The sequence below is a fragment of the Hyaena hyaena genome, unplaced genomic scaffold (genome assembly GCF_003009895.1).
Source record: "Hyaena hyaena isolate Hyena2069 unplaced genomic scaffold, ASM300989v1 scaffold_1628, whole genome shotgun sequence".
Taxonomy (NCBI): Eukaryota; Metazoa; Chordata; class Mammalia; order Carnivora; family Hyaenidae; genus Hyaena; species Hyaena hyaena.
This window is the reverse complement of record NW_024082258.1, coordinates 2,799-20,584: the sequence shown is the minus strand read 5'-3', so window position 1 is coordinate 20,584 and position 17,786 is coordinate 2,799. Positions and strand designations below refer to the sequence as shown.

At 42.2% G+C, this 17,786-nt stretch overlaps 1 protein-coding gene across 2 annotated transcripts; it reads right to left on the bottom strand.

Annotated features, from left to right (window-relative positions):
• Nucleotides 1-462: 462 nt before the first annotated feature.
• Nucleotides 463-15,313, bottom strand: FAM187B (family with sequence similarity 187 member B). Of its 2 annotated transcripts, XM_039224392.1 has the most exons (3): nucleotides 14,623-15,313; nucleotides 3,155-3,799; nucleotides 463-865 (listed from the first exon to the last, which is right to left on the bottom strand). In XM_039224392.1, the coding sequence occupies exons 1-3, from the start codon at nucleotides 14,817-14,819 to the stop codon at nucleotides 478-480; spliced, it is 1,230 nt and encodes a 409-aa protein (XP_039080323.1). In that variant the 5' UTR covers nucleotides 14,820-15,313; the 3' UTR covers nucleotides 463-477. The 2 variants fall into 2 exon arrangements, with proteins under 2 accessions (XP_039080323.1, XP_039080325.1); XM_039224394.1 differs by lacking the exon at nucleotides 14,623-15,313 and having other exon boundaries at nucleotides 3,155-3,947.
• Between the last annotated feature and the right edge of the window lie 2,473 nt (nucleotides 15,314-17,786).

The window sequence follows — 17,786 nt, the reverse complement described above, 5'->3', positions numbered from 1 at the left end:
CTAAGCCTGAAAGCCCTCGGCACATCCGAGGGAGTGCGGGGCAAGGGACGACCAGGGAAAGGCAGGGCCCTCGCGGATCTGCAGGGCTGATGCCTCCCCCCACCTCCCACCCCCATCGTCTCAGCCCTTATCCTTGGGGCGCGTACTAAGCTGCCTAAGGTGATTACAGTTTACCAACTCCCAGAGACTCCCCTTGAAAATGGTGAGTTCCAGCCCTTCTGTCCTTGTGAGGAACGCAAGACTTGAACCAGGCAACCTGAGTTTAAACTGGATCGCCCCCCCACCCCCCCAATTCCTGGACTGTAGCCTTGCCTCAGTTTCCTCATCTGCGGGACGGGGATTGCTAGGGACCTGAAACAGGGAAGAGCCCATCAGCCTTGGCTGTGGCCATGGGCCTGCTCTGCGCTCGCGGCCCCCTCCCCCCAAGCAGTGCCTTGGGAAGGACAGTTGAGGAGCCCCAGGCACAGAGGGCTTGCTTTATTTAACTAGCAGCACCTGGTCACGGCTTTTGCCCCGGGAAGGGTGGCAGATCTTGAGCAGCACCCCGAGCAGGCCCAGGACTGTGCCCAGCAGCAGCACCAACTTTAGCCCCTTGAGGATGGGGCTGGCCTTCCCCTTCCAGGTCTCCCCCTCCTCCCGGTGTGGCCCGCCTTCCTCTCCCCTGAGAGTCTCCCCGCTGTCAGGGAAGGGCTTGGGGTTGAACTGGGCCATGAGCTCCTGCTGCACGAAGCACTTGTAAATGGCTGGCTGGAAGACCTGCAGCTGCATGCCGCCGTTGGAAGGTTCCAGAATGGCGTCCAAGTCCTGGTTGGAGAGCTGGCCCTGCCAGGTCAGGGGCGTGTTGTTGGCTTCCCAGAGGATGGGCCTGCAAAGGAGGACAAGGTCGGCTGCTGTGGCCAGGGGGTACCTAGGGGACCGGCGTCTGAGAGGCGATGGGGACAGCGATGCCCTCCTCCCTGCAGGACAGCGAACAGGGCACGCCCTCCAAGAGCACTAGGCAGCAGTTAGCAGGGGGGAGGTAGGGACAGGGTGGCAGGGAGCTCAGAGCTCCACCCCACACTGAATGGGGGACGGGGAAACGCCTCTAGCTCTTCAAGCCTCCAATTGCTCATCTGAAAACCGGGGGTGTGACTGTACCTGCCTCAAAGGGTGACTTGGAGGAATGAGCAAGAACAGAGCCCCCACCCCTGCTCTCCCGGCCTGGCCTCATTTTTTCCACTCTGCCTCTCGCTTAGGCTGCCCCAGTCACGCTGGCCTCCTAGGTGGTCCTCCAGCATGCTGAGTACCTTCCTGCCTCAGGGCCTTTGCCCTGGCTGTTCCCTCTGCCTTAAGGGCTTTGCCTCAGCACCCAAGGCTGGCTTCCTCAGCACCCTTCAGTGCTGGCAACTTCTCAGATGCCTTCCCTGCCCTTCTTATTTAAAATGATCCTCTCCCCCACTCCCATCCCCCTCCTGAAACTTATCACCACCTAAAATACTGTGTGTTTTTTCCATGGGATTGTTTTATGGCTCCGGGAAGGCAAGTTTGGGATGCAGTTTGGGTTTCACTGCATCCCAGGTACCAAGAATAGCGCTTGGCTTGTACGCGCTCAGTGAAGTTGTGGTAAGTGAGCGAAGCAAAGCAGGCAGAGAACACACTCATCACGGCTGAGGGACAGAAGGGAGGCCCCGCAGGCGATATTGACGAGGCCAATCATACACGCGAAAGCCAACACCCGCTAGAGAGTGGGGCTTTTGCGTCTCTATAGGCATTTGCCCCTTAGACATCACAAGGAGCCTGTGAGGCTGGGGCCATCAAGACCTCTGTACTGAGTTGGATAGCGTCCTCCCCAAATTCATGTTCTAAACCTCAGGATGTGACCTTCTTTGGAAATCGGGGTGTTGCAGATGTCATTGGTGAAGATGAGGTCAGACTGGAGTAAATTCCTGGGCCCTAAAAGCAATATGACCTGTGTCCTTTTAAGAAAGGAGAAGGGGGCGCCTGGGTGGCTCAGTCAGGTAAGCATCCGACTTCAGCTCAGGTCACGACCTCATGGTTCATGAGTTTGAGCCCTGAGTTGGGTTCTGTGCTGGCTGACAGCTCGGAGCCTGGAGCCTGCTTTGGATTCTGTGTCTCCCTCTCTCTCTGCTCCCCCCGACTCTCTCTCAAAAATAAATAAACATTAAAAAAATTTTTTTAAAAAGAAAGGGAGGAGAGGGGCACCTGGGTGGCTCAGTCGGGTAAGCATCTGACTTCTGCTCAGGTCATGACCTCACGGTTCATGAGTTTGAGCCCTGAGTCAGGCTCTGTGCTGACTGACAGCTCGGAGCCTGGAGCCTGCTTTGGATTCTGTGTCTCCCTCCCTTTCTGCCCCTGCCCTACTCACTCTCTCTCTCTTAAAAATAAACATTAAAAAATATTAAAAAGAAAGGGAGAAAAGACACAGACGTGAACACACAGGGAAATCGCCGAGTGATGACAGGGACAGATGGGGGATGGGTGGGATACAGCCACAAGCCAAGGAAGGCCAAGGATTGCCTGCCACTCCCGGAAGCTAGGCAGAAACGAGGACGGGTTCCACCCAGCATCTCAGAGGGCACGTGGCCCTGGTGACGCCTTGACTTTGGACTTCTGGCCTCCAGAACTGCAAGAGAATACATTTACATTGTCTTAAGCCACCCAGTGTGTGGCACTCTGTTGTGACGGCCCTAGGAAACAAACACAACCCCCATCCTACAGACAGGAAGACTGAGGCCCAATGGGAAACCACTGGACCAAAGTCACAAAGCTGGAAAAGCAGCAGAGCTGGGATTGGAGCCCAGGCCTGGCTGAATCCAGAATCCAAGACATAAACCTCACATGAAATGCACTCTACCCAGGCTGGGGGCTTACACAGGGGTGTCTGATGCCCGCCACGTCCACAGCCTGGCCGACCACAGGACTGGCCAAGCCCTCCCAGAGTGTCAGCTGTTCTGGTCTGCCTGTGTGACTCAACTGTGTGTGGGCGCCAGGGGTTTCTTGCCAGAGGCACATCCGAAGAGGCCAGCAGAGAGCTCTGAGCATGCGGGACCCCTCCCCTCTGCGTGAATTAATCATGAAGGCTCCCAGCCCTGGGGGGGGGGGTGGGGGAGCCTGGCTAGGGACCAAGGGTAGCTCTGGGGCCTGCCTCCATCACCTGTAGATAGATCCCAGGGGGCAGGTGAGCCACGCAGATCCCAACTCCTCACTGATCTCAAAGTTGTCAAAGGGAATGTAGTCCAACATCGATGCCGCGCACGGGACATAGCAGGCTTCCACCTGCATCTCGGGCCGCATGCGGCTGGACCACACCTTCAGATTTCCCAGGTAGAGCCAGCAGGGCAGGGCTTCTTCCTGGGGCTCCTCGATGTAGCAATACCCCAGGCGTTTCCGCTCGCCCGGCCCCCCACAGCGGTTACAGTCCTGCCAGGGCTCCCAGCGGGTGAAGACGATCTCTTTGCCACCCAGACTCAGGGTCTCATTCCGCAGGGGCTTCTGGCCCAGTCCCTTGTGTGTTATGTGCAGGGCGCTGACATCCTGGAAGTCAAGCTCATACTGCACCACCTGGTTGCCGTTCTTGTCCCGGCAGTGATAGAAGCCCGTCTGGAAGGGCGACGGACTCCTAATGAGAATGCCGCTGTCAGCTATGACTTCTATGTTGGAAGCACGGGAGAGTGTGTTGGACCAGCTGGTCCCGTCTTGCAGGAGGAAGAAGTACCACTGGGACCCAGAAGCGTTGCAGGGCAAGAAGATGTCATTGTCTGAGAGGAGGGCTTTGTGGCATTGTTTCCCATCAGGGCAGCTGAAGGAGACATAGAACCCGGGCAAAGGGACAGCAAAGCTGAGCAGCAGCCACAGGGGGCTTAGCATTGTGGACTGGGACATGGTGGCAGTAGGCAGGGCACCGCCCTGGCCACTGTGAAGTCACCCATGAAACCCAGGCCTCGGCCCTGGACAGCGGGATGAATAGTAGCCCACCGCATGGCTGTGAGGTCACAATCCCCATCTGATTGGTGACAATTTAACAACTCTATTTCAGATCTATTACACGCCCTCCACTCTGCTGGGATAGGAGGAGACTTAATTTGTCTCTTCAGGGTTTTCTCTACCCTTCCCTACTTTGGCATTAATGTGTCGCATGTGAACATTCAACACATTTCTCCTGAACACCTACTATGTTCTGCACACAATTCTTAGTGCAGAGGGTGGAGGAGTGAATAAATCCTGTCCGGTTACCTTTCTGATTTCCTATGCCTCTCCCCCAGCCCCTCCTCCCCAGACATGCTGGCCTCCCTGCCATCTCCTGAAAACATCAGGCAAGCAAAGGGCTCCTGCCTCAGGACCTTTGCACATGCCGGTCCCAGACTCTTTCCATAGATATCTGCATGATTCAACTCATCTTAAACAAACAAATATTTTTCTCAGTTGTCTCCTTTCTAAACCCTTTCCTACAGTCCTTCTCAGTCCTGAAATTAAAAATAATTATTGTGCAGGCTTGATATGCCATTGCTCACTCATTTCGCAAAAGTTTCCTGAATACCTACCATGTGCTAGCCTTATTCTAATCACAGCCCTGAACAGGTTAGACAAAGCCTCTTCCCCCTTGGACTTACCTTCTAGTGGAACACACAGATAACAAACAAATATATAATACATAATATTAGATACAGCAGTTCTCCTTACTCATGGCAGTTATGTTCTATAAAGTTGCTGGATTAGCAAATACTGAACATTCTTTGTAGGAGAAATACAGACTTAAGGTCCTATGAGCCTTTGATCATAGCATTTTTGTCAACTGCTCAATGCATAACTTTGCTGTATGTGTATTTTTGTTTAAAAACTCTTATTTAATATATATTGCTAATTAATTAACAATGAACTTGTAAACAACAGCGCTATTAATTCGTGCCTGAACATGCTTCTCTAACACACGTGTTTTCTTGACACAAAACATCGCAGCCCTTCTTATGCTTAGAGACACTGGCTAGCCCTTCAGCACTGCCTGGGAGCCATTTTCAATAGTGAAATCATCAACGAAAAGTACAAAAATGCAACAACAACAGAAAAGTGGCACTAACCAGACAGTGAAAAGGATACTTGTTAATAGTATGATAGCTGAAATCAGAAGGCAGTATCTCCCTGTTCAATCTCAGCTGGGAATGTGCATTGTTAAGTGATTCAACTATATCACTCCTCTTTGCATGTCTGCAAATGACTTTGAAACCACCGTGGGCGTTGGCCTGGGGGCCACAAATAAATTTTACTGATAGGTGAATTCACAATTATGGAATCCTCAAGTAATTATGGAATCCTCAAGGATTGACTGATATTCACTAAAGATAAGAATAGAGCAGGGAAGGGGTGCCTGGGTGGCTTAGTCGGTTAAGCGTCCGACTTTCGCTTAGGTCATGATCTCGCGGTTCGTGGGTTTGAGCCCCGCGTCGGGCTCTGTGCTGACTGCCAGCTCAGAGCCTGGAGCCTGTTTCAGTCTGTGACTCCTTCTCTCTCTGACGCTCCCCCGCTCACGCTGTCTCTCTCTCTCTCTCTCTCTCTCCTAGAAATAAATAAAACATTAAAAAAAATTAAAAAAAAAAAGAATAGAGCAGGGAAATGGGGATAGAAAGTGAAGAGACTGTGAGTGTGAGCTATTTGAGGGAGGATGGTCTGAACACTCACTGAGGAGGTGAGGTTTCACAAACACTAGAATAAATTGAGATAAAGATCCGTGTGGATATTTGAAGGAAGAATAGTCCCAAGAGATAGCTAGATCCTGACACGGCTGCTATATTTAAAAGGTGTAGAGGCCAGAGTGACTAAGGAGTAGTGGACAAGGAGGAGAGCGGTGAGTGGGTGAAGTCTAAGTTTCATCTAAGTCTTTGCTAAGACATCCTGCCTTCCTCTCAACCTGGCTCCTTATGACTGGGGACTCTGGTCATGTCCCTGTCCCATGTGGAGACCTCTACAGGCTGTGTTTGGCATAAGCTGTATGTTTAGACTCTGGAACTGCTGCTTCCATGGCATCCTGCTGCCACGGTCACCACAGGAGTGGGCCACGCATCCCCTCCCTTCTCAGCTCTATAAAACTATCTAGTTATGGTCTGCTTCCCAGGACCTTATAAAATCCCTCTATCTGAGACACATTAACATTCATACTTGTGTCATTTCCCCTCTGGCTCCCTCCTTCTCTCTCTCTTCAGCTCAGGGAATCTTTTCTAAACAAGTAAGCAGGGGTATAGGGACACTATGAGATAGCCCACTTCCGATTTTCACATTGTCTAGGTGAGAAGTAACAAACTGGCTGGATACGGCCTAAATAAATGTTTTCATTGGCCTCCCTAGGGTGTTTTTAGAATATTTAAATCAGCGGCCAACATGTAAAAGCCAAGAGATTTCATAGGAGAATCCAGATTCCCTGCTATTCTTTAAATAATGTGGGTGAGGTTTCCACTTACTGCTACAATTGAGAAGCTTATATCAGACCAACGGTCTAGCTAATAACAACTATAGACTTTAAGATAACCATGATTAATATGTTCAGGAGAGGACAAGAAGAAGGTTTGGAACCTGCATAAAAGAATCAAAAGCAAATATTAGAACTAAAAAATAAAATCTGGGAATTGAGAATTCTCTAGAAAGGGCAGCAATCTATTAAACACAACAGAAAAGAAGATTAGGAAAATGAAAGATGGGCCCACAGAAAAATATCTATACTGAAGCTTGCAAAAAAAAAAAAAAAAAAAGATAGGAAAATACAGAAAAGAGTGCAAGACACAGATAAGACATAGCAAAATGTTCTAACATTCATGTAAATAGAGACTCAGAAGCAAAGAAGAGGCAGGCACATAAGTAATATTTTAAGGTACTGAATGAAAACTTTTCAAAACTGGTGAAAGACATCAAGCAACAAACTCAAGATGGCCTTCAAATCCCATACAGGGTAAATATAAATGGAAACACACCCAGGAACTTTATAGGAAAAGGCTGCTGAAAAGCAAAGAAGAAATAATAAAAATGGCCAGAAAAGAAAAAGATACAAATTTTCAAAGCGACAATCAGAAGACTCTACGTTGACTTTTAAAAAGAAAGGATGGAAGCTAGAAGACAATGGAATGCCACCTTCAAAGCACTAAAAGTAAATGATTGCCAATGTAGAATTCTATATGTAGATTTCTATACACCAATTAAAATATCCTTTAGAGATGGAGGCAAAAAAGAATATTTTCAGAAGAAAACTGCGAGGATTTGTTACAGCAGAGTACATGAAAAGTAATGCCAAAGAGAATTCTCCAGGCAACAGGAAAATGATCCCAAATGAAAGCAAGGTAATGCAGGAAAAATAAGCCATCAGAAGAGTAAATATGTGGGTGAAATTAAATTATTTTTTAAGCATTTAAAAATTATTATTTTTAAATTATTTAAAAACCTTTAAATAATTTAAAATTTAAATATTAAAAAATAATTTAAAATGTCTTACAGGGTTTAAAATATATTTAAAATAAAAATTTCTGATCTGATTACAAGAGCACAGCAGATGGAAAGAGAATAAATGGAGCCAAAAGCTTATAAGGTCTCTACATTGTTGAGGTAATGATACAAGTACAAATTTATATTATATCATATTCTAATGAGTGAAAACTAATTTTGTAATCTCTAGAGAACTCATAAAAGAATGCACATCTAATAAGCTAATAGCAGGGGAAATGGAATAATTAAAAAATACTTGGTAAAAGAAATACTTGGTGAATCCAGTACTATGTTGAATAAAAGTGGTGAGAATGGGCATCCTTATCTTTTTCTTGACCTTAGGGGGAAAGCTCTCTCAATTTTTCCCCATTGAATATAATGTTCACTGTGGGTTTCTTTTTTTTTTTTAATTTTTAATGTTTATTTATCCTTGAGAGAGTGAGAGAGACAGAGAATGAGCAGGGAAGGAGCAGAGCGAGAGAGGGACACAGAATCTGAAACAGGCTTCAGGCTCTAAGCTGTCAGCACAGAGCCCGACACGGGGCTTGAACCCACGAACCGTGAGATCATGACCTGAGCTGAAGTCGGACGCTCAACTGACTGAGCCACCCAGGCGCCTCCACTGTGGGTTTTTCATATGTGGCCTTTGTTGAGGGATTTTTTAAAAAATAGTTTATTATGTTGAGGGCTTTTGTCATGATTGCATATGGTACTTCGTCAAAAGACTTTTCTGCATCTATTGGAAAGATCATATAGTTTTTATTATTTCTCTAATTAATGTAATGCATCATGCTGATTGATTTACAAATACTGAACCACCTTTGAACCTAAGGAATAAATCCCACTTGATTGTGGTGAACAGAATAGAAAACCCAGAAAAAACCCCACAATTATATGATCAATTAATCATCAACATAACAGGAAAGAATATCTAATGGGAAAAAGACACTCTCTGCAATAAATGGTGTTGGGAAAACTGGGTCAGTGACATGCAAAAAATGAAACTGGACCACTTTCTTACACCATAAACAAAAATAAACTCAAAATGGATTCAAGACCTAGGTATGAGACTGAAACCATAAAAATTCTAGAAAAGAGCACAGGCAACGGTGTCTCTGACATCAGCCATAGAACATTTTTCTAGATAAGTGTCCTAAGACCAGGGAAATAAAAGCAAAAATAAGCTATTGGGACTACATCAAAACAAACATCTTCTGCATAACAAAGGAAACAATCAATAAAACCGAAAGGCAATCTACTGAATGGAAGAATATATTTGCAAATGACATATCCAATAAAGGTTAGTATACAAAATATATAAAGAACTGATACAACTCAGTTCCCAAAAACAAATTAATTCAATAAAAAATGGGAAAAAGACATGAACAGACATTTCTCCAAAGAAGACATCCAGACAGCCAACAGACACGTGAAAAGATGCTCAACAACACTCATCATCAGGGAAATGCAAATCAAAACTACAATGAGATGTCACCTCACACCTGTTAGAATGGCTGAAATAAAAACACAAAACAACAAGTGTTGGCAAGGATGTGGAGAAAAGGAACACTCTTGCACTATTGGTGGGTATACAAACTGGTGCGGCCACTGTGGAAAATGATATGGAGGCTCCTCGAAATGTTAAAAATAGAATTTCCCTATGATCCGGTGATCACACTATTGGGTATTTACCCTCAAAATACAAAAACACTCGTTCAAAGAGATATATGCACCCATATGTTTATAACAGCATTATTTACAATAGCCAACTTATGGAAGTAGCTCAAGTGTCCATCAATAGATGAATGCATAAGGAAGATATGATATCTATACAATGGGATATTATTCAGCCATAAAAAAGAATGAAATCTTACAATTTGCAAGATGGATGGATGCTAGACAGTATAATGCTAAGTGAAATAATTCAAAGAAAGACAAATATTACATTGTTTTCACTCATATGTGGAATTTAAGAAACAAAACAAACGAGCAAAGGAAAAAGAGAGAGAGAGAGAGGAAAACCAAGAAACAAGAATCTTAACTATAGAGAACTGATGGTTACCAGAGAGGAGGTGGGTAGGGGGATGAGTTAAATAGATGATGGGGATTAAGGAATGCATTTGCTGTGATAAGCACTGGGTGATGTATAGGGCTGTTGAATCACTATATTGTATACCTGAAACTAATATAACATTATATGTTAACTATATTGGAATTAAAAATTTTAAATACTTGGTAAATCCAAAAACAAAACAAGGCAAAGGAGCCAAAGAAGGTGCAGAACATGTAAAAAGCAAAGAGGAAGATCGTAAACTTAAACCCAACTATATCAGTAATTACATTAAATGTAAATGAACTAAATACTCCAATTAAAAGACAAAGATTTTCAGACTGATACCAAAACAAAAATCTAAATATAAACTTTAAAAAGTTTTTTAAATATTTTTTTGAAAGATAGACAGAGCATGAGCTGGGGAGGGGGAGAGAGAGGGAGACACAGAATCCAAAGCAGGCTCCATTCTCTGAGCTTTCAGCACAGCACCTGATGCAGTGCTTGAACTCATAAACCGTGAGATCATGACCCAAGCCAAAGTCAGACGCTCAACCAACTGAGCCACCCAGGTGCCCCTAAATATTTACTTCTTAGGAGATTCATTTTAAGTAAAAAAATGTAGGAAAGTTGAAAGTAAAGACATGGAAAAATATCATGCAAACACTAAATTACAGAAAACTGGCATAGTGGCTATACTAATAACAGAAAGTAGACATTAAAGCCAAAAGTATTAACAAAGATTACAAGAGGCATTGTATAAGATGGTCAGTCCAATAGAAAGTTATAATAATCCTAAATTTGTGTGAACCTAAAAATATATGAAGCAAAATTTTATAGTGCTAAATGTTGAAACAGACAAACCCATAATGCAGTATGCAAACAAAAATTTAGTTAAAAGAGATTTGAACTATATGACATAAACTTGATTTAATTCATATATGTAATGTAGAACACTGCACTCAACTTCAGATCACATATTTTTTCACATCCATATGAAATAGTTGGCAAAATTGACCATATTTTAGATCATAAAACAAGTCTCAATAAATGTCAAAGGAATAGAGTCACATTTTTGGTTAGTAGAATTAAGTTGGACTCAAATGACAAAAAGATAACAAGAACATCACTAGATATTTGAAACGTATACAATGAAATGTCTAAATAACTAATAGATCAAAAGAGAAATCACAATTGAAAATATAAAGTATTTTTAACTGAATGAAGATAAAAATATAACATTAAACCTTGTAAGATGCAAGTAAGTATACCTACCGGGAAATTTCCAGCCTAAATACATATTTTGAGGGGAGGATAAAAACTAGAGATCTAAGCAAGTATAACAAACACCAGAAATCAATTAGATAGAAAACAAAACTATAAAACCAAAAGTTGATTCTTTAAAAGATGAATGTGATTGATAAAGCCCTTGCAAGACTGATCAAGAAAACAACAGGAAGAAGGCCTAAATAACAAATACTAGTAATGATAAAAGAGGCATTATTACAGATCTTTTAAGCATAAAAGATAATCAGATGATATTAAAAACAATTTTTGGTCAAAACTAACGCAAAAATTTAGATAAAATGGATAAATTCATTGAAAAGCTTAATGACACTGGCATAAGAAAAATTCTAAACTGTTTACTATGAAAGATATTGAATTTGTAATTAATAACCGATGCACAAAACCCTTCTAAATCCTAGAAAGATTTACCACTGAATTCTTGCAAACATTACTTAATGATTAAGAAATGGCATCATTCTTTCAAAATCTCTCCAAAAATGTAAAAAGATGAACACTTCCAAACTTCTATGAGGCCTGCATCTCCTTGACACCACAGCATTATGAGGATATTAAAACTAAGGAAAAATATCAGGCCAATCTCTTTCATGAACAAGGACACAATATCCTAAACAAAATATTAGCAAATTTCTTCCAATGGTAAGTAAAAAGAATAAACATTATGACCACATTGGGTTTATCCCAGGAAGGCAAGGTTGGGTTTACATATGAACACCAATCAATGTAATTCACCATAATAACATAACGAAGGAGAAAACCATATTAGCCCCTCAGTAGATGCAGAAAAAGTATTTGATAAAATTCAACACTCATTCATAGCTCAAAACTCTTGGAAAACTAAGAATAAAAGAGAATTTTATTAATTTGATAGTTTTTCTACTGAACACCTAGAGCAGTATCATATTTAATAGTAAAATATTAAGAATAATATAAGCATGTCTGCCATCATCTTCTCCACTCAGCATTTTACTGGAGGTAAGTGAATTTAGCAAAATAATTTGATACAAAGTCATATCTGAATACCAAATATATTTTTATATACCAACAAAAATAATTAGATGATGAAACTTAAAAGATATAATTTATCTCTTAAGCTGCCCCTCTGAAGTTGACAGGCATGTGTTCCAGCCCTTCACTTACCTGCAGCCCTGCCAAAGCTAATGGACATACCCGGGCCCTGTGCTCTCCTTCTGTCTCATTCATCTATTGATGGACACTTGAGCTACTTCCATAAGTTGGCTATTGTAAATAATGCTGTTATAAACATATGGGTGCATATATCTCTTTGAACGAGTGTTTTTGTATTTTGAGGGTAAATACCCAATAGTGTGATCACCTGATCATAGGGAAATTCTATTTTTAACATTTCGAGGAGCCTCCATATCATTTTCCACAGTGGCTGCACCAGTTTGTATACCCACCAATAGTGCAAGAGTGTTCCTTTTCTCCACATCCTTGCCAACACTTGTTGTTTTGTGTTTTTATTTCAGCCATTCTAACAGGTGTGAGGTGGCTCAGTTGGTTGGGCATCTGACTTCAGCTCAGGTCATGATCTCGCAGTTCACGAGTTCAAGCCCTGCATCAGACTCTGTTCTGACAGCTCAGAGGTTGGAGCCTACTTTGGATTCTATGTCTCCCTCTCTCTCTGTCTCTGGCTCTCTCTAAAATAAATTTTAAAAATAGACACATCGATAAATAGAATAGAACAGAGAGCTTTATTTATGACAAAGTATCCAAGAATATACAATTAGGAAAAGACTGTCTCTTTAATAAATGGTTTTGGGAAAAACTGGACAGCTATATGCAAAAGAATGAAACTAGACCTTGATGTTACACCACACACAAAAATTAACTCAAATGGATTAAAGACTTAAATATAAGACCAGAAACCATAAAACTCCTAGAAGAAAATATAGGCAATGTCTGTGATATTGGTCTTGGCAACATATCTTTGGATTTGACCCTAAAAGCAAAGCCAACAAAAGTAAAAAGAAACAAGGTTCCTCAAAAAATTAAAAATAGAACTACTATATGATCCAGCAAATCCATTTCTAGGAACTTATCTCAAGAAAATGAAAACACTAATTTGAAATGATATATGCAGCCTCATGTTCACTGCAGCATTATTTACAATGACCATGATACAGAAACAATCTAAATGTCCCTCAGTGGATGAATGACTAAAGAAGATGGAGTATATATACACAGTGGAATACTACTCAGTTATAAAAAAGAATGGAATTTTGACATTTACAGCAATATGGATGGACCTTGAAGGCATTATACTGGGTGAAATAAGCCAGACAAAGACTAACACCATATGATTTCACTTATATGTGAAATCTAAACTAAACAAACTAAAATTTATAAAAACAAAAAACAGATTGTTAGTTGCTGGGGGTCCGGTAATGTTGAGGGTTGGGTGGAATTGGTGATGGGAGTCAAGTAGTACAAACTTCCAGTTATAAAACAAATATATCATGGTAATGTACAACATGGTGACAATGGTCAATAGTATTTTATTGCATATTTGAAAGTTTTTAAGAGAGTAAATCTTAAAAGTTCTTATTATAAGCAAAAATTTTTGTAATTTTGTGTGATGATGGTAATTAGATTTATCGTGGTGACTATTTCACAGGGTATAGAAATAAGAATCATTATGTTATACACCTGAAACTAATATAGCATTATATTTCAATTAGGCCTGTCTCTATGTAGAGGGATGTATAATTGAAATATAAGGCTATATTAGTTTCAGGTGTACAATATAATATAATGCTGTATATAATATATATTTTATGTATGTTGTACATTATAATGATATGTATATTTATGTTGTGTATGTATGTATATAACATATATCTATGACTTGAATCAGATTTTAATATCAGATATATTAAAATTTTGTCAATAGTCAAAACACTGTTTACAACTTTGGATTATTTTATTTCATGTACCAAATTATTATATCATGCATTATAAATCCTTAAAAAAGACACATATGTAATTGCATGAAAATCAAGTATTTAGGAATAAATATAATAAGACATATGTAAAATCTCTACATTAATAACTGTACATTACTGGGAGAAATTAAACAAAGCCTAAATAATGGTGTTGATGTTTATGGATTTATGATGTTGATGGATGGGAAGTCTAAATATTGCAATATATTGATTCTACCCAAATTTATCTTTCAATTCAATGAAGTCCCAATTTATTAAAAAATAGGATTTTTAGGGAGATGGAAAGTACAAGCTGATTCCAAAATTTTTATACAAACAGCTAAGACTAATCAAGAAAGTCTTGAAGAACAAAGTTGAAAAATCTATACTACCAGCTATCATGATTTATTATAAAGGTATAGTAATAAAAATACCACGGCATGGATGCAAGGATGGATAAATAAATTGCATTCATCAGAATCGAGAGAGGAGACAGAAACAACCCTAGTGTCGATGTTGACACGAGTATGGGCCAAAGAGTCTTGGTCTCTAGGTTTTACATTTGGTCACTCCTGAATATCAGTAGCCTATGAGGGCAGAGGCTAAATGTTTTTGGTCACCCCTGTGTTCCTAGTAGCACTTACCCAGGGCCTGGCTCAGAAGGAGCACGAGTAGTTCCTACTGAATGAGCATCTATCTGAACAAGCCAGGGAAGAGACCTCTTCCTGGAGAGATTGACCACAAAGATTTATGGGTGGGAGACAGAGCCTGCTTTTCCATTGGAAGGCAACCCCTGGCCCAGGTGGGCATAGGAAACAAAGCCTAGGTGAGGGTCAGATGCAGGGCTGATAGTCCAGTCACCTGTAGATGGAGGCCAAGGGGCAGGTAAGCCACATGCTGTTGGTCAACTTGCTCAAATGATAAATGTCAAAGATGAAGTATGGCTGGTTGATTTTCTTAGCGTGGTCACAGGGTACAAGACAGGGTTCCAGCTGCAGTTCAGGCCGCATACGGCTATGTTGTGCCCTCTCCGCTCTCAGATACAGCCAACAGGGCATGGGTTTTTCCTGGGGCTCCTCAATGTAGCAATACCCCAGGCGTTTCCGCTCACCAGGTTCCCCACAGCGGTTACAGTCTTGCCAGGGCTCTCAGTGGGTGAAGACTAGCACCTGGCCCCTCAGACTCAGGGTCTCATTTTGCAGGGGCTTTTGGCCCAGGCTTTTGTGCGTAACATGCAGGGTGGTGACATCTTGGAAATCAATCTCATACTCTACCACAAGGGCATTGTCATTGTCCTGGCAGTGATAGAGGCCTGTCTGGGAGGGTGGAGGCTTGGTCAGTTGAAGGCTTCCCCCAGGCAGTTTCTTTACATTAGCTACTGAGGAGAGCAGGAAGGGATCTTCCCCTAGAATGGAAGAGAAGTACCAGAGTGCCTTGGGATAGTCACACTGCAAGACGACATCATTGCCTGAGACTAGGGCCTGCTGGCAGAGACTCTTACAGGCACACCTGATTAATATCTGGGCCCACAGAGTGGGGAAAGAAAGGCTAAGCAGCCACAGGGTGGACAACATGGTACCCTGAGGTCACAAAAGGATGCTAGGAACCATCCTGGGCATTGTGAAGTCATCCACAGAACTCGGGCATCAGCCCTGGGCAGTGTAATGAAACTCGGTCTGCTGCACCTCTGCGAGTACACAGAAATCACTGGTCTGTACCATTTCTTTTTTTTTCTTTTTCTTTTTTTTTATTTATTTCTAGGAGAGAGAGAGAGAGACAGCGTGAGCAGGGGAGGGTCAGAGAGAGAGGGAGTCACAGACTCTGAAACAGGCTCCAGGCTCTGAGCTGGCAGTCAGCACAGAGCCCGACGCAGGGCTCGAACCCACGAACCTGGAGATCATGACCTGAGCAAAAGTCGGACGCCCAACCGACTAAGCCACCCGGGCGCCCCTGGTCTGTACCATTTCTAAAATCCACTGAACAAATCCTGCAAGGGCCTTCTGTCTTGTAACTGGGGAGCACTGCTTCATTAGCACCAGGTCTGCTAATTGAGGAGGGGTGGGGGTGCTTTCTAAATCTTTGTTCCCTGTGGCTCCTGTCTCTACAGGGAAATATCTTCTTTTCCATTATCATCCTTGGCTACAGCTGAAGTGACATTGAAAGATGTGCCCTCCTTTCCATATGAATAGTTTTCTTGGCCTGCTTCCTGTCTTCCAAAGTTTGGGACCTGAGGACTTTTATAAGGCTCCAGCCAACTCCATGTGCAAAAAACCCACATCCACAGTTCTGTGCAAGGCGTTCCCCATCTCTCTCCCTCCCTCTCCTTCTCTGTCTCTCTGTCACTGCAGAGGCACCATATCAGGCATCCATGGAGAGCCATATCCTTCATCTCTCTTTCACTGAGCTCTTTTGCCTATCTGGGAGTATCTTTAGGATTTTCTGAGAGTATCTTAATTCATTCAGGATCTTTAACAATGGGTAATGATGATTTAATTAGTGCTGTGCCTTTGATTTTATCTTTGACAAAATCTGAGTGCTAATTGGATGTTGTCTCTGAAAGGCCTCCTCAAATTTTGGCCAAATTTAGTGAACTTTCATGTCTATTCTTCTGTATTCCAACTGCTTCCACGAAAACTGCAAGTTCATTAAGTATATTATTTGCCTTCAAAAGTATCTCAGGCAGGGGCGCCTGAGTGGCTCAGTTGGTTAAGCATCGACTCTTGGTTTTGGCTCAGGTCATGGTCTCATGGTTCATGAGTTTGATTCCTGCATTGGGCTCTGTGCTGACAGTGTGGAGGCTGCTTGGGATTCTCTCTCCTTCTCTCTACCTCTCCCGTGTGCTCTCTCTCTGTCAAAATAGATAAATAAACTTAAAAAAAAAAGTAGCTCAGCCAACAGTAATTACTCAGGGACCCAGGATGATGAAGCAAAACCATCTTAAACATTTCCAGTTTCATATCAGAGGAGGAAAAAAGAGAGCTCTGTAGGATTTCATAACTATAATTAAATGTTCTGGCCTTAAATGACATCTGTCACTTGCTCACAAACCACTGGTCAGAAAGAGTTACATGGTACCACCAATTCACCAATCCAACAAAGGAAATGGAATTCTACTATGCCCAGGAAACATTTACTAGATGGCAGTCAGTGATGATTACCACAGTTGATATTCACCACAAGGAGTGTTCTTTTACATCATAAGGTTAAAATCATTTGCAAAGTCATCCCATCAGATCTCCTAAGGTTCTGTTAGCCAAGATTAGGTCCCATGTGTAGACCCAAACCAATCCCTGAGAAAAAACAGAATTTCCATGATTGGCTTAAGACAATCAGAATTTGTTTTCTAGGACTGGGAAAGTATAACCTCTTCTGACTACAGAAGTCATTGAAGACCAAAAAAAAAAAAAAAAAAAAATCAGGGCTTTGTATACAGGAGAAAGGTGGAATAGAATGCTTTTTTTGGTGGGAGTAATTCTATACTATCTAGAAGATCAAAAGAATGCAGTGTAGCTAAAGAGGCAGTCACTCATATGACCTGGAAGAGGGGGACATTTGGTATTTTGTGGCTTGGACAATGTTCCTGTCATCTCTTTTCAGACATGATTATGGAGTGATCTTGGTTTTGTCTTGGCTTATCACAGTCACAGAGAGGCTTTGTGTGATACTGGCAATCTGTTCAGTTGTTTATGTTCAACAGCATACCATGATTTAGCTGTGATTTAGTTGTGGGCCACCTCTAGTAACACCCACACTATTATTAGTGTCAGGTCAGCTACTAGCTATCAGGGGCTGCTTTTTCTCTTTCCCACACACTTATGGAACTCCAGTGAAGTCTCTTCATGCAACGGAGACCTGATCAAATAGCTTTCTCTTTGCAAACCTGTTTCCTCATTTTCAAAATAGGGATTTTAATGGTTCTGGGTACAAAGGGCGCTTATGAAGATTTGATGAGATGTTGTAAATAAAATGCTCAGCCAGTGTTGTTATTGGGGACGTGTGCAATAAGGACCTTGTCCTCTAAATAT